A 15,713-nucleotide genomic window follows, 5' to 3' on the forward strand; every position below is an offset into this window, starting at 1 on the left:
GAAGCAAGGCAGGAGTGCGGGAGTCTCAAAATAATATTTAATCTTAGAAAAGGGAAAACTGAACAAAGTCCCACAACAGATACCAATCAAATCAAAGTAACAAAGAAACACTCGAATATCTAAAACTGGAAACAAACTATGACCTGTGAGTAAGACGTGGAATAAAAAGGGAAAATGACACCTGACAATGACATACCACAATGATAAAGACAACTGACGACTATGACATGGCAAAGACATGTGACACCGACAATGAACCGACTAGAACTGAAAGAAACCAGGGAACTAAATACAAACAGATAGACGAGACAACGAGGAACACCTGGACAAGACATGAGTGGCTGGAGAGAGCCGATTGGTCGACACAAAGCAGACGAGAACAGGTGGACACAACGACTTAATGAGCACACGACAAACATGGAACACAGGAAAACATGGAACAAAACTAAACACAACCCAAACCAAAACACAGACCATGACACTATACTATACTTTTCTCACGGCACTGTATTTGCCCTGCAATTGGCCATTGACCAATCCAGGGTGTACCTTGCCTCTTGCCAAAAGTCAGCCGGGATAGGCTCCAGCTCACCCGCAAGGAATCCTAATGAGGGAAAGCACTGTAGAAAATGGATGAATAGATATTATTCACTTATCATATTAGCTACAATTACACAATCTAATCCAGCCAATACACGAATACAGCACAGGTATAATGTAATAATGCTGAATTTAAAGAAAGCAGTATTTTTACCTGATTTTGATAATAGTTTGATTTTGAGCCATGTTATCTTTTGTAAATAAGAAGCATTCTTTGAAACAGTTCTCATTTTCTTGTGCAATTTCGTTGAGCCGAAAGTCCGAGTTCACGCCGCTGCTATTGAACGCATCGCACGTTCGTGACATGATAGCTTTTATGTCCGAGCTCCCCGTGAACGCACCGCGTGCATGCCTCCTGACTTGGCCTCCTCCTGCATTGGGTGGCGGAAAACAACTGGAGACTTTAGGCGTAAAGCATCCACGTCGCGTCTACTATCACTCTCTATCTCTCGCTTTGGGTGTGTGTGTGGTCTTCTTTAGCAACATGGAACCTCAAGTCAACCAGAAAACGATCAACTTCGGACCCGGGCCCGCTAAACTACCGGTGCCGGTAAGATTTAGCCTTTTTTTTGTTTTTTGCTAGCGATGCGTATACCTGCTCCTATCGTGATGATAACAACAGCCAGTGCTGCAGTTATTTTAATGCATTTTATTTATCAACTCATTTTGAGGTCATTAAATAACAACGAAAATATGCCAAAAAGTACAACAACAAAAAATAAGTAAAATAAATTGCTGGACAGAGTGACTTGGTTAATTAAGTAAGTGCTTATCTGGACTGTGTATTCGAATTGTGCAAATGAAATGCGGGTCGTTTGTGCTTCCTGTGTATAGAGAGGGGGGGGTGGGGGTCGGGGGGGGGGGGGGGGGGAAGCTTGCTCGTGACTGAATGAATGAGCAGCGGGGACACTTTGGCATCGCTCAGCAACAAGCTGAAAGCATGCAGCTGAGTTGCATCAGCCTGCCCCCTTTTTATTCATGTGGAACGTTGTGATCCATTTGCAACTGCACATTCAGGCCGTTTCCACATTGCATCCACCCATGACTCAATAAGTCATTAAAAGTCGTCTAACTCGTTGTCTAATATTTATCCTTCATTTTGCATTGGTGTCTTTGCACAGAGATGTTCACCCTGCAAAGTAGCAGCAGTTTTGATCGCATCTGAAATGTCTTCAGTGTGTGTATATATAGTTTTCAAGTGCATATCTGCAGTCACCGTTCCATTTTATTATGAAAAAAAAATCAGTCTATTTGGATGTACGTGTAAATCAGATCAACCCAAAGATTACTGTTGTTTTCATTTTGTAAAAAAATCTGAATTCTTTTTATTTTTTTCAAAATGATGTTCAATTTCCTTTCTTTTTTTTGATTTATTACATCTCAGATAGTGTTAATCGTGTCAAAACTGACCTTGTAACCTTTGAAAGGGAATACTTTTTGACACAAGTCTCGTATTGGATGTCAATATATTGTGTTCCACGAGTGTAAATAAAGACTAAAGACAAGAGTGTGCAATATGCAATTTCACTCAATCCATAGTGTTAGTGTCATGCACAGGCACCAGTCTGGCATCGGCCAGGCTCCAGTGTGCAGCCTCATTATATTTTGGAAATCTTCCAAACATCCTCATGTTTTCTTGATTTCATGATTTTATTTGGACACATATTGCAGGTCCTGGTTCAAGCCCAAAAGGAGCTCCTCAACTACAGAGGCCTTGGGATCAGTGTTCTTGGTAAGAAGAAATGCACCTGCATTGTCCACTTTTCTTCACTAAATGTTGTTGTTGTGAAAACTGCACGTTTATTTCAGATTTAAGTTATAACAATAAATTCTGTCATCTCGAATGCTTTTTGTCTTTTTTTTTTTTTTTTGCACTATGTTGGAAAAGATCCGTTAAAAGACTGGATGTGGATGAATTCAGTAATACTGAAATCACTTTTTCACACCTCTAGAAATGAGCCACAGATCGTCAGATTTCATCCAAATCATAAACAAAGCAGAGAGTCTCCTCCGAGAGTTGCTGTAAGTAAAAACGTGACTTCAATGTAGTCCCATTGTACAACTTGAGCAAATATAAAATCCTGTTTTTATTTTATTTTTGGGGATTTTAAAAAGTAGATGATAGCATTAATGTTGACAACTTGAATTTAAAAAAGTTGGTCATAAAAACGATAAATATAAAATCAATCAGCGTTCCTCCCGGTTCCACATAGCACCTACGCCGGCGCCTTCTCGATCGATTTTGCAGCATTATTAAACGTATCATCTGGTCATCTAGGTCCATTTGTTCTCGCAGACTGTTCCACGGTTGCCATTGTTGTCGCTGTGTTCCTTGTTACAGAAAGGAAAGTAAAAACGGCTACCAGAAATGACCCAAAAAAATGCAGAGGAAACTCCACCCGGTGACGTCGTAGCCAGTACCAGCCGTAGCGACACCACCGACTTGGAGGAGAACTGCAGCACGCTTTCAAAACAGCGTGCGTGGGTTGCGCTCGAGTATAAACTGCATGCGGGGTAGCCGCAGTGACGTCGGCGCGGTCGCCGTCCGCACGAGTATAAAGAAGCCTTAATAGAGCAATAGTCTGGTACAGTGACCCTTGTGCAAATGACGCAGAGACTTCAAGAAATTTAAGCGTTCACCCCCCAGCCACTCACTCACCCACCCACCCACACACACACACACACACACACACACACACACACACACACACACACACACACACACACACACACAAATGTATTGTAAAAGGCCCAGCAGAGGATGTACTTTCTGCAGCTTCTGAGGAAGCACGGTCTGCCATGGGAGCTGTTGAGACCGTTCAACACAGCGGTCATCGAACCAGTCCTGTGTTCTTCAATCACAGTCTGGTTTGGTGCTGCTATAAAAAAGGATAAACTCCGACTGCAAGGGGCAATCAAAACTGCTGAAAAGATTGTCGGTACCCCCCTACCCACCCTTGAGAACTCGCACGCTGCCAGAACTAAGACAAGAGTGCGCAAAATCCTCTCGGGCCCTCCACAGCCCTATCACCGGCTCTTCCCTCAGGTAGGCGCTACCGATCAATGCAAACTAGAACTAGCAGACATTCCAACAGCTTCTTCCCTCTTGCCATCAACTTCTTAAACGGCTAACCTACAATTCCATTGCAACATGTTCCCATTTTTTATTTGTCTTGAGTTTGTTGTCACATTTCTGTTGGGCCAATTATACGTTACTCGTGCACTCACTGTAGTAGTCTCGCCATGCTGCACTATTTGCATATCTGTTGTTGACCAATACTGGCCACTCATGCCAGAGTAGCATCTGCACCACTTGCACACTGATTGAGGAGTATCTGCAACATTTGCACAATTGACATTGTCCCAGATTATCGCGCTACTAGTCACTTTAAACTGCATACACTCCTTGAAGTCTCGCCACCCTTTTCACAATGGTCATTGCACCGGACTCTTGCTACGTTAGTCATTCAAACTGCTCTAAGTGCTAGAGGACTTACATCTTTTTGCACAATTGGGAAAAAAAAAATAAAAAAAATTGTACAAGTGACTGTTTTTCTCAATGTCTTTATGTCTCAAAAGTGTTCTCTGCCAATTGACTGTCTGTTGTCGTACTTGAGCGGCTCCAACTACCGGAGACAAATTCATGGTGTTTTTTTGGACATACTTGGCAAATAAAAGTGATTCTGATGTCCTCAATGAGCTGTTGTCGTCTCCACAGAAACATTCCAGACAACTACAAGGTGATGTTCCTGCAGGGCGGTGCATCGGGCCAGTTCAGCGGTATTGCCCTCAATCTGATTGGCCTGAAGGAGGACAAGTGCGGCGACTACATCGTGACGGGCACGTGGTCGGCGAAGGCTGCCAAAGAGGCGGAGAAATATGGCAAAGTCAACGTAGTTCACCCGAAGCTGGATAGTTACACGAGTGAGTGCATGCGTTTGGGTGTGTTCCGTCCTACTCTTTTATTGTTTAACATGCAACAAAATGTATGGCTTGTGATAGAACAGCCTCTGAACTGTTAGTTGGTTTTCTTTTTAACAAACAAAACTTGGTGTTGACGACTCGCGTAAGGATTTGCTGTCAGAAATATTGAACAGGTTAAACATTTACGATTGTCGGCCCTGAACGTTTTTCGAGCGGATCTGGGTGGCCCATTCACATTCAGGATAATCTTTCAAAGACATCCGATAATCGGACCTTTGCTGACTTAGATATGAAGGGATGCAAAATGCTCAAATTTGGCCCAATTGTCAGTTTGTGTGTTTACTCTGCCTCGCAATCAAACAAAACAAAAATGTGACGGCATAATGGGTGTCCCAGTCTCTTGTGTAATGGGGTGCACAACGAGGCTAATGGTCAATGAAACACTCTGGAATGTGGCGTGTTCTTTCCTCACGGTTGATCTAATGTGCCACTTCATTATCCGGCTGTTGTGCAGACATTTCATCGTTTCATTGAATGCCTCGCTTGGTTGAAAGAGGAAAATAATGCTGTTTTAAAAAAAAATAAAAATAAAAAAGGAACATTTGTGCGACCATTCAGCCCACAAAAGGAAGTCTTTGCATGCATCCCGGCTTGACTTAAGCAACTTTTAAGAGGAACCACAAGTCTCAACACATAAGCAATTGTTCATCTTCAGGCAGTGGTCATATCTGAGTACTGATTCAACCCCTTTATTTCAGAAAACGTAAAAAAAAATATATAGACTCTAAAATGTACCTAAGTAGTTGGGTAACGTACTGTCAGTTATATACATTACCTGTTTTGATAATGAAGAAGCTTTGCACACATACATACACACATGGTTTCTTTTTTTTTTTTTTTTTTTTGTTAACTAGCATAATGCTTATACAAAGAAGAAAATATCAAGCTTTGCAAGCTAAATTCTGACCGGCTAATCAAGACTGAATTGACAGGTCTTGAATTTAGCACCTGGATGGGGAATATCTCCAACCAGGTTGCGTCATTGGCCTCCCGAGTTCACGTTCTTCCATGTTGCTGATGTCTGTGTTTCCTTCCAGAAATCCCAGAGCCCAGCAGCTGGAATCTGAACCCGGCGGCGTCCTACGTGTACTACTGCTGCAACGAGACCGTGCACGGTGTTGAGTACAACTTCACGCCCGAGACCAACGGGGTGACCCTCGTCAGCGACATGTCCTCCAACTTCCTGTCGCGGCCTGTGGACGTCTCCAAGGTGAGGAGATCTGAATAGTCTCACACCAAATGACTCAATCTGAAATATCTGTCACACAGTGACGACTTTGCTCTACTAGATTTTTCTTTCTAATATGCGTGTTGTACGTAATACAGAGTAGGGATTTGATTGCAGAACCAATGAGCATAAAAATAGATGAATAGACTGCTAGAGGATTTTATTCATCCTGTGAAGCAAATGAAATCATCACAGCGGTGCAATTAACACATACAGCCCTGGGAAAAAAATTAAGAGCCCAAAAACACTGGGTTTAAAGATGAATGCAAATGTATTGAACTTAAAAGTTAAATACAGCTGAACTGTACTGTACTTCGGCAGTGATTTGCTAGAGTGAATCCATGCGGATCTAGTGGTACTTGTACCACACTGCTCTGAATGACAAAAATTCAAAATACAAATATTATGTTGTAGTTCATAGAATAAAAAAAAAAAAAAAGTTCATTATAGTCTTTGTTAATATGCATAGTATTAATTGCACATAAGAATAATTGATCTTGCACACGGTGAAAAGTTGTCATACACATGTTTGAAACTTGTTTTAATCCTCATTTTGAAATTGTCTGTGTACATGATTTGCATATCGTTGCTGTTCATTTTGTTTGTTTTTTGATGTGAGACGTTCTTTGATTTTATTTTCTGTTCCTGCTACAAATAATAATAATAAAAAAATACCAAAAAAAATTCGACAGCAACTGTATATGCATATATATTCCCAATTGGCCTGTGGGGCAGTTGTTATTCAGCCCTATGAACACTGCCTAGCAACACACCTCCACCTTTCGCTATTGTTCTTGAGTAGACAGACTGGAATCGCTTATTGCGTATTCTAATAAACCAGCTGTTGTGAGTCACTATTGAAGGTATAAAAACACACTGAAGCCAGTGGAAGAAAATCAAAAATTAAATTTTCCATTCAATAAATTTCATCAAAAGTTGCTTTTATAATGACTCACTGTGTTTTTGTTATGATTCATAACCTTGTCATTAGAATAGTAAGTTATTTAAAAAACACATAAGAGAAAGAGAGGGTAGCCTACTATAGTTTAAGTACTATAGTGGTTGGAAGCAAGGGAGGAAAAATTCCAGAAATGTTCAAATTTGGAAAATGTCCATAGAATTCGTATGAATGAGTGCACTTGAATATTTCTACTTAAAAAAGGTATTCTAGTGGTTACGATGTCTGCCTCACAGTTCTGTGTTTTGGGGTTTCGGTCTCGGCCTTCCTGTGTGGAGTTTGCATGGGTTACTCCGGCTTCCACTTTCAAAAAAACATTCATGTTAGGTTCATTGAAGACTTGGGAATGTACATGTGAATGGTTGGCTGTGTGCCCCGAGATTGGCTGGCGACCAGTCGAGGGTTCACCACACCTCACGCCCAAACTCAGCCGGGGTAGAGAAAGTGTTCCAAAATCCTTAAGTAAGATTCCCATGCTAAGTGTACAGAAATGTAGCATTCCTTTGCAAACTTATTGGTTGGCCAGCATTTTCCCCATTGACAAATGAATGCTCCCTGTCTGTATCAGTGGAAACCTTTTCTGATGTGCTTTTCTGTGTAGTTTGGTCTGATTTATGCGGGCGCTCAGAAGAATGTGGGCTGCGCCGGGGTGACGGTGGTCATCGTGCGTGAGGACTTGATAGGCCACGCCCAGAAAGAGTGTCCCATCATCCTGGATTACAAAGTGCAGGCCGAGATGAACTCGCTGTACAACACGCCGCCTGTTTTCAGGTCACACCACAATGCACTCGTCTGTATGCTTGCTGTTAGATTTTTCTGGTTTTATTAAGAGTAGCGGGACCGTGACTTACCAATTTGTTTTTTTTTGCGTTTCGAGCCATTGCTTGGGCTGTTATTTATTTTTTGCAAAAATGTTAATTACGATTGAGCTTTTTTTTTTTTTAATTCTTTTAATTTTTGTTTTATTATTATTATTATTATTATTTTTTTTTTATAGCTAATCATGGGTCCTAAGAAAGTGAATGCTAAGAAGAAGCAGATGGCGTCTGTTCTGATCTCCCTGAGTGTGGCGTGTCCATTTGGCAGCTATGTTTATTGCCACTCCCAGTTTAAGTTTACTGTAGCTCTAAAGCTATAACGAAGAGACTCGTAACTTTGTCTTACGACAAGTATGCTAGCTCAACGCTAACACATAATGTCAAAACGCCATGGATGGACTAACAAAACTAGAATCAATATCGCTTAAATTATAAACCTTTAAACAACTGATATTTGCATACAGACAAGGAAGCAACACATAAAGACAGAGCTATAACAATACTCAGGGCTGCTACGATTAATTGAATAACTCCAATAATTTGATTACAAAAAAATGATCAATATTGTGGTTCTTGAGTGTTTTAAAATGTGCATTTTCATGTACAGTATCTACATTATGTGTCTGGTTCTGGAGTGGATCAAGAACAACGGCGGCGTTGCAGCCATGGACGCACTCAACAAGCGGAAGTCAGACTTGATTTATGACATCATCAACTCTTCCGATGGCTTCTATGTGTAAGTAGCGAAGGTGTTGGTAATGACGGTTGCAATCACTCTCCTCCCATGTTTTATTTAATAGTGACAGTTTCACAAACATATGCATTAATCCAGACTTCTAATCTTTGAAATTGGATTTATTGAGTATGTTGATAACATGTGAAACCCCAATTTAAAAAGTTACGTGTACAGTTAATAAAGGTTTTATAATAGCAACATTTGGATCTTGAAACATATTTTTTTTGGGGGGGGGGGGGGGGGGGGGGGGGGGTATTGCTATTGTGTCCTATTGGGAAGAAATTTAATCTAAACAAATTGGAATTTGCCTTGCATGCTCTAATTGATTATTTGACTGAAGAGGTTCCCCTGTAGGTCCTTCTATAGAATTGTGCAACCCAAAAAGACAACAAATGACACATAAATGTCTGTCAACATTAATATTTGCCTGATGTATTTGTCATTTGGACCCACTAGGTGCCCAGTAGACGAGGCATGTCGAAGCCGCATGAATATACCATTCCGTATTGGAAAGAAAGTGGCTGATGAGACCTTGGAAAAGGAGTTTCTGAACGGGGCGTCCAAACGTGGAATGATCTCGCTCAAGGGACACAGGTTCGAATTTTGCCACTTTTACCAGTCATGACTCAACATGAAGGCACGTGCACACAAATCCGCATAAGCAAGGTATCCCTAAACATTGGCCATTCTTTCCGATCAGAAGCCCGAAGAAAGTAATTTCCGGAAAATGTCAATGTACCAGCAATGGAGAAATGAAGAAATATTATAGTTAATTCTGGAGGTGTCACTTACTCGCAGAGTTACTCAATTTGCAGCAGGGGTCAGACGACTGTACAATTTAAAATAAATAAATAAATAAAAAAAAAAAATATATATATATATATATATATATATATATATATATTTTTTTTTAGTACAATTGACAGCTTCTGCAGTTGTGACAATAGTTTGTCTCCCCCTGCAGGTCAGTTGGGGGAATCCGTGCCTCTCTGTACAATGCTGTAACACTGGAGGACGCTGAAGCTCTGGCCCAGTACATGAAAGAATTCCTAAAGGAACACCAGTAAAACGGGCCGGAATAACATGTGCACTGAAAAAAAAAATTAAAAAAAAAAATCTCTCATTGAAATTATAGTTATGGACCAATGGTGGATGTAGATGATATTGATTTGTTTGATCCTAACCAGCTCTAACATGCATATGCACGCACACTTGGCTGATCCATTGACATTGTTTTAATGTAAATGCCATTGGTAATTGTTTACAGGTTTAACCTTCAAATTACAATCAACTTTATTCTTTCTGGTGTCATTTCTTTGTGTCGATGTTACTCTCAGATAATGTCGGTTAACAGTGGGGAAGAGAGAGATGAATTTGCTAAACATGGCCACTAGGTGGAGGTGTTCACAAAGACGTACAGTAATCAAACCGACTAGTGGTCGCTCAGTTTCATGATTTTGCGTGTGTTAACCGTAACTGAAATCTGAACCAGGTATAAAAAAGGTGTATTTTTAATTTTTGACGATGACTAAAATACAATTTACATATAATTACCGAGCTGCACGGTGGATTAGTGGTTAATTGACCTCTCAATTCTATGATTGATTTATTTGGGATTGAGTTTAAGGGATCCATCCATCCATCCATTTTCTGAGCCGCTTCACCTAACTAGGGTCGCGGGCATGCTGGAGCCTATCCCAGCTATCATCGGGCAGGAGGCGGGGTACACCCTGAACTGGTTGCCAACCAATCGCAGGGCACATACAAACAAACAACCATTCCCACTCACATTCACACCTACGGGCAATTTAGAGTTGTCAATTAACCTAGCATGCATGTTTTTTTTTTGGGGGGGGGGGTTTGGGAGGAAACTGTAGTGCCCGTAGAAAACCCACGCAGGCATGGGGAGACCATGCAAACTCCACACAGCCGGGGCCGGGGATTGAACCCCGGTCCTCAGAACTGTGTGGCACACGCTCTAACCAGTCGGCCGCTGATTTTAAGGGATAATAAAATAAAAACATCAATATACCTGTAAATGCATGCTCAATGGGAGTTAGGTGATTTAATTTATGCAGTATATTCAATCTGTATTTTATCAATGAAGTTACTATGTAGTTCTACATAGATTCAATGTCATTCAAAATGTTTAAAAAAAAAGGTCATAAACTATTGGAGAATACCTAGTGGGATACATTGAGGTCATCTGCGACCAAGCAATTCTAGTTTTTTTTCCTTTTTTTTTTTTTTTTTTTTGAGCACTAAAAAAGATGGATTCAGAGGGTGACGCAAAGAAACCTTTCAACCTTTACTGCGCCAAGGCACATTTTTTTCCATTACAAAAATCTCAGCACACCACCCCCCCAAAAAGAAGATAATAAAGAAAAGCTAGCTATAGCAAAATATAATGAAAGGGAAGTTAATGTTGTTACTATTCATTACTATGGTAAAATAAAAGTAACATTAAAAAAAGGATGTTCTACAACAAATTCGCCCCGCACGGTACCCGGGGAGTGCCCGATCTTGTCCGATCTCGGAAGCTTAGCGGGGTCGGTCCTGGTTAGTACTTGGATGGGAGACCACCTAGGAATTCCAGGTGCTGGGGTTGGGCAGTGGGCCAATCACCTGCTCACGTAAAAACAGATTACAGGAACCGCAATTGCGGCCTATTTGTGCCTCATGGAACTGAGAGCTCTAACTAACAAAAAATGTGAGGTTTATTGAATTCCAAGTATTTCAAAAAGTGCATTTGTGTGTATTATTGAGTAAACAAGAACAAAAATGCTACTCGGCAAACATGAGGCTTGTTCTCGCCTCTGATTCCAAAATTTGACCATCGACTTTCTATAGCAGAATTATTTACAAGTTTATAAAATAGACAGTTTAAAACGGTGACCGGTGTTTTAACCTCTCCCTGAGTGACATGCTTTTGTCATATTACCCCAAGGATCAAAATGTCACAACGAGCATATACACTGAAATAATGACCTTGTCTCAATTTACTCACAAATGTACTTCGTCAGTGCGAAATCTGTAAAGTTGAGCACAAAGCTATTATTCTGATGCATGAATGGCAACAGGTGGATACACAGATTAATTGTATTATACCTTTTGCCATCTAGTGGAAGCACCTTCAATTGTTCTGCCTGTCAGTATACGTCGCTGGCATAGATACATAGATAAATAACGACAAATCATTTGTAGTAAAGGAATAAATAAGTTTTCAGAGCAATTAAGTTAAATTGGATAATTTGACAGCACAGTGTTTGGAAATGGGTGCCCTGGTGGGTCCAAACGATTAATCGTCTGACTGATTTTTATGGGCCAATATTAGCCCTTTCAAAATAATAATTGGCTGGAGTTTTGGAAGAACAAAAAATTCTGCACATTAACAAATTACAACATTGGACAACGACAATGACATTCAAACAAACAAGAATACAGGAAATAAAGAATAAAACAAAAACAGTGCAAAAAAATGATAAACACACACACACACACACACAAATTCCTCTGTTGTAAAGTCAAACAAATACTAATGGACAAAGTACTGTAAAACAATAAAATGTTCTGCCTGAAATTCATATTTTTGTTGAAAGCCTTAAAGGACCAAAAAGGAAGTCATTTTATCAATTATATATATATTTTTTATTAATCTGCATCAGATTTTCTTTCCTGCCAAATATCAAAATTGGCAACGGCTTCAAAGTATCCATATCGGTCAGGCCCTAGTCATTTTCCCACCCCAAAAATATGTTTTTAACCCTGCATCAAAAAACGTGTGCAAGTGTAAGATGAGAGGAGGCAGGGGGGCTTTGCAAGGCGAGTGGGGTTAGAGTGGACGATGGGAGGTTGTGGCGGGATTGTGTGGCGATTGGCGTGGCGTCGAGCCTCGCTAATGTGGAAGCTAAAGCCGGCGTTAGGCTGAGGTAAGGCGGCGGTAATGAAAAACACCAGGGAAGACAATATCAAACGGCTCCTCTACATCCTGCAGTGGAGATTATCCGGCAGCAAAGGAGCGGGCCCCAGCCAGGGGGGAAGCAGAGGCAGGCTTTAGTGCTGCTGATTGAGTCTCTTGTCAAGAGCGCCATGCTTGCAGTGTGAAAAGTTACTACTGTGACTGACTTATACGCTCCATTTCACAACACATACACACTTACAACTCTGCTATATACAGATAATGTACATGCAGTCTACTCAAGCTGGAGTTTACTGAATTGGAAATTCATCCTTGAACTACTTTTTATCATAGTGGATTCACGAGCATATGGGTGAACATTAGGTATGCTCAAAAACGCCCATATTCTACAAACTACGAGGTTTCCCCTTCAATGTGGGCCGGACGATCAACCAGCACGTCTGAAAAGAGATTTAATTTGCTCCGTGACCACAATTGTAACTCAAAACATTCATATCTGAAATCATCTTTCCCATTGAAATGAATGGAAATGCCATTAATCTGTTCCAGCCTGGACCCCCCCCCCCCCAAAAAAAAAAAATCTTGTAGTATGTTTTTTGATAAGGAAAGTAGCACTTTATAATATCATACTTCATAAACACATATAGTAACAATGTAATGAAATAGAATGTAAAGAATTAAACAGTTTGCGCATCAAGATTAACTGATTATTTCTCCTTCTGGCGTGCACAACTTGGCCATCGGGGGCAGCATAATACAGTCATGAAGAAAACCGAAGAAGAGTTTCACAACGACTCTTATTGACTCAGTAACCTGCAATGATAGTAATCATTTTTTTCACAGAGGATAAAGAATATATGCCTGTGAGTATTGTTATATTGTCTGACTACATGTGTTGTGCCATTTGTGTTGAAATATGCATTGCTTAAAGCGATATAAGACCACCCCGTAGATGGTAGTCGTTTGCCCTTCTATGACGTTTCCAATTATGTGTTGGCCATAAGGTAGTGGTTATGTTGTCGTTTCAAATACATGTGTCATTCTCTGTTTAGTTTGGGCGGCTGTGGCCGAAGTGTCCTTGGGCAAGACACTGAACCCAAATTTGCTCTCAGTGGGCCTGACGGCAGTCGCCCATTGGTGTATGAATGTGTGTGTGAGGCTTTGTAAAGTGCTTTGGGCACTGTGATAGTGTAGATAAAGCGCTATATAAGTGCAGTCCATTTGCCATTTAGTTTGACAGTAAACTTCAACTGGGAGTAGCATTAGTCAGCCTCCTTTTTTTGTAGAATTGTTCACTATCTGCCAAACTGCTGCTTATTGTGAGGCAAGTTGAGTTGAGTTCACTGCAACCTGCAGCGCTCATATTTCAAATTTCTATCTCACAAGTCAAAGCAAAAAATCAGCCGAACGACGGCTCGTATCTAGAAAATCTTTTAAGTCGGGTCTCTCGAATCTCTAGGCACCACCGGATATCTTTTGTGGCTACATACATTTCATACATTTTCCATAATATGCCCCCTTTAAGTACAGTAAATTCCTCTCTGACAATGTCAATCAAAACTGAGCATTGCAGTAAAGGCATCCTTTTTGATACAGATTTTGTATGGGATACCATAAAGTGTTGTGCAGGTGCACCTAATATTGTGACCAGTGATGACATATTATGGGCACAGAGAGTTGCAATCACTCATGGCATTCATCTCATCTCTGCTTTAATCCAGTCATTACTATTTGTGATGAGATAAACAGATGACTTGCAAGAAGGCAATTTTCTTCAAAGCGCACTGACTTACTGTATCTTTGCGCGTGCATGCGTGCGTGTCTGCTTCTGTAATAAACCCATCGCTCCATGCGGCTAATCTTGTTAGCACCCGGTGCACCCTGTTCCGCCATGACTCCTTTTAATTGCTCGTGTGTTATTAATGAGCGGGGAGTTGGGAAATGGCTCCCAATTAGCTTGTATCCTTGTGCAGCCATCTCAAGTGAAGCGGTGGCACAAACACGCTCAGGATAATTAGACCACTTCACTTGTCCAAGTATTTATCTAAATCACAGAGCAACAATTAGCGCGTCATCAATTAGCAGTGAAGTGTTAATGATGTCATTTTGCCACGTCTGACACTCATTCGTGCCACGCTAAGTGCATGAGTCTGCTTAACTGCACTCATTGCACAGTTATGCAAACATATATGGATTCTTTTATCTAGTGGGGAATGCAGCTAAACTCAGAGGTGGTATAAACCATTCACCCCCCCCCCCCCCCCCCTCAAATTGTGAAATTAAACGAACCAATCCATATGAATATAAAATGTCACTTAAACACAATCTTCTTTATCTGTTACTCATAGTAATGCTTTGGGGAGTCACAGATCTATTATACTGTATGTTAAATAGGGCATTCCTCAGGGTTCTGTACTAGAGCTCCTAGTTTTGGAATGCTTGGTGACTCACTTAAGAAGAAACATGACCTCCTTTGTTTATTGACTTCAAAGCCATGAAGTTGTGCACCTATTTATCTCTGGGTGTATCTCCCACATTAATAAATAAATGACGCACCTCAAATCAATGCCTTCTTTTTGTCCCCAATGGCAGCTGTCAAGCTGATGTTGAGGTTGGAGAAAGCGCAACATTGACTAGAGAAGAACTATATGATATGATATATATACAGTGGACCCCCGCATATTCGCAGTTCTCCATTAAAAAAAAACAAAAACAAAAACCCCCCACAAAAACACGTATCCCCCGCTGTTATTCTTGGAAACCACTAGTCATGACCCGCTTATTCGCGTTTTTTTTTTAATTTTTTTATCAAGCCCCCACTTATTCACCTTCTTTCAGATTCCCCCCCCCACCCACCCATTGGCAATTATAAGGGAGCTTCAATTATTCTCAGACTTTTGCTATTTGTGGTCAAACTTGGTCCCCATCCCCTGCAAATAATAGAGGTTCACTGCCTTGAATACTGTTTAGTCTAATACAGTACTAATTGTATTTTCATAAATATATTAAGTTAATAATCATTTTGTGACTGGAATTTTATTTAAAAAAATATAAAAATATAGTGTGAATTTATATAACTTGTTTTTGTTGTAGTTGTGACGCTTGGCTTGTCCCATCATTTTATTGTATTATTTTACATTACATTATTATATATCATGTAGTATTACACTGTAATAAATGTTTAATTTTCAGTTATGACTTGAAATGTATATCTATTTGTTTATGTGTGTGCTCGTGTGTTATTGTGTGAGCCTTACATATCATCATAGAACAAGAGATCAGTGACAGCGCGCTATGACAAATTTAATTTGCACCTACAGCTCAGTGAATTGAGTGAGGGGACTCCTATGGGCCGAGACTAATTGCTGCCAGGTGATTTGTGTGTGTGCGTCTGTGTGTGGTGTGTGCGTGCGTGTTTGCTCGTGTTTGCATGTGTGTGCGCGGCTGTCGGTCTGCCAGCGTCAATACTT

General features: G+C 40.6%; 1 protein-coding gene across 1 annotated transcript; it reads left to right on the forward strand.

Annotated features, from left to right (window-relative positions):
• Positions 1-955: 955 nt before the first annotated feature.
• On the forward strand, positions 956-9,625 carry psat1 (phosphoserine aminotransferase 1). The gene is made up of 9 exons (XM_061673450.1): positions 956-1,150; positions 2,272-2,332; positions 2,553-2,622; positions 4,319-4,524; positions 5,622-5,794; positions 7,372-7,541; positions 8,196-8,324; positions 8,781-8,918; positions 9,289-9,625. Exons 1-9 carry the CDS (start codon positions 1,085-1,087, stop codon positions 9,389-9,391), a joined length of 1,116 nt encoding a protein of 371 aa, XP_061529434.1. The 5' UTR covers positions 956-1,084; the 3' UTR covers positions 9,392-9,625.
• Positions 9,626-15,713: the final 6,088 nt, after the last annotated feature.

The sequence above is a fragment of the Phycodurus eques genome, chromosome 3, assembly GCF_024500275.1.
Source record: "Phycodurus eques isolate BA_2022a chromosome 3, UOR_Pequ_1.1, whole genome shotgun sequence".
Taxonomy (NCBI): domain Eukaryota; kingdom Metazoa; phylum Chordata; class Actinopteri; order Syngnathiformes; family Syngnathidae; genus Phycodurus; species Phycodurus eques.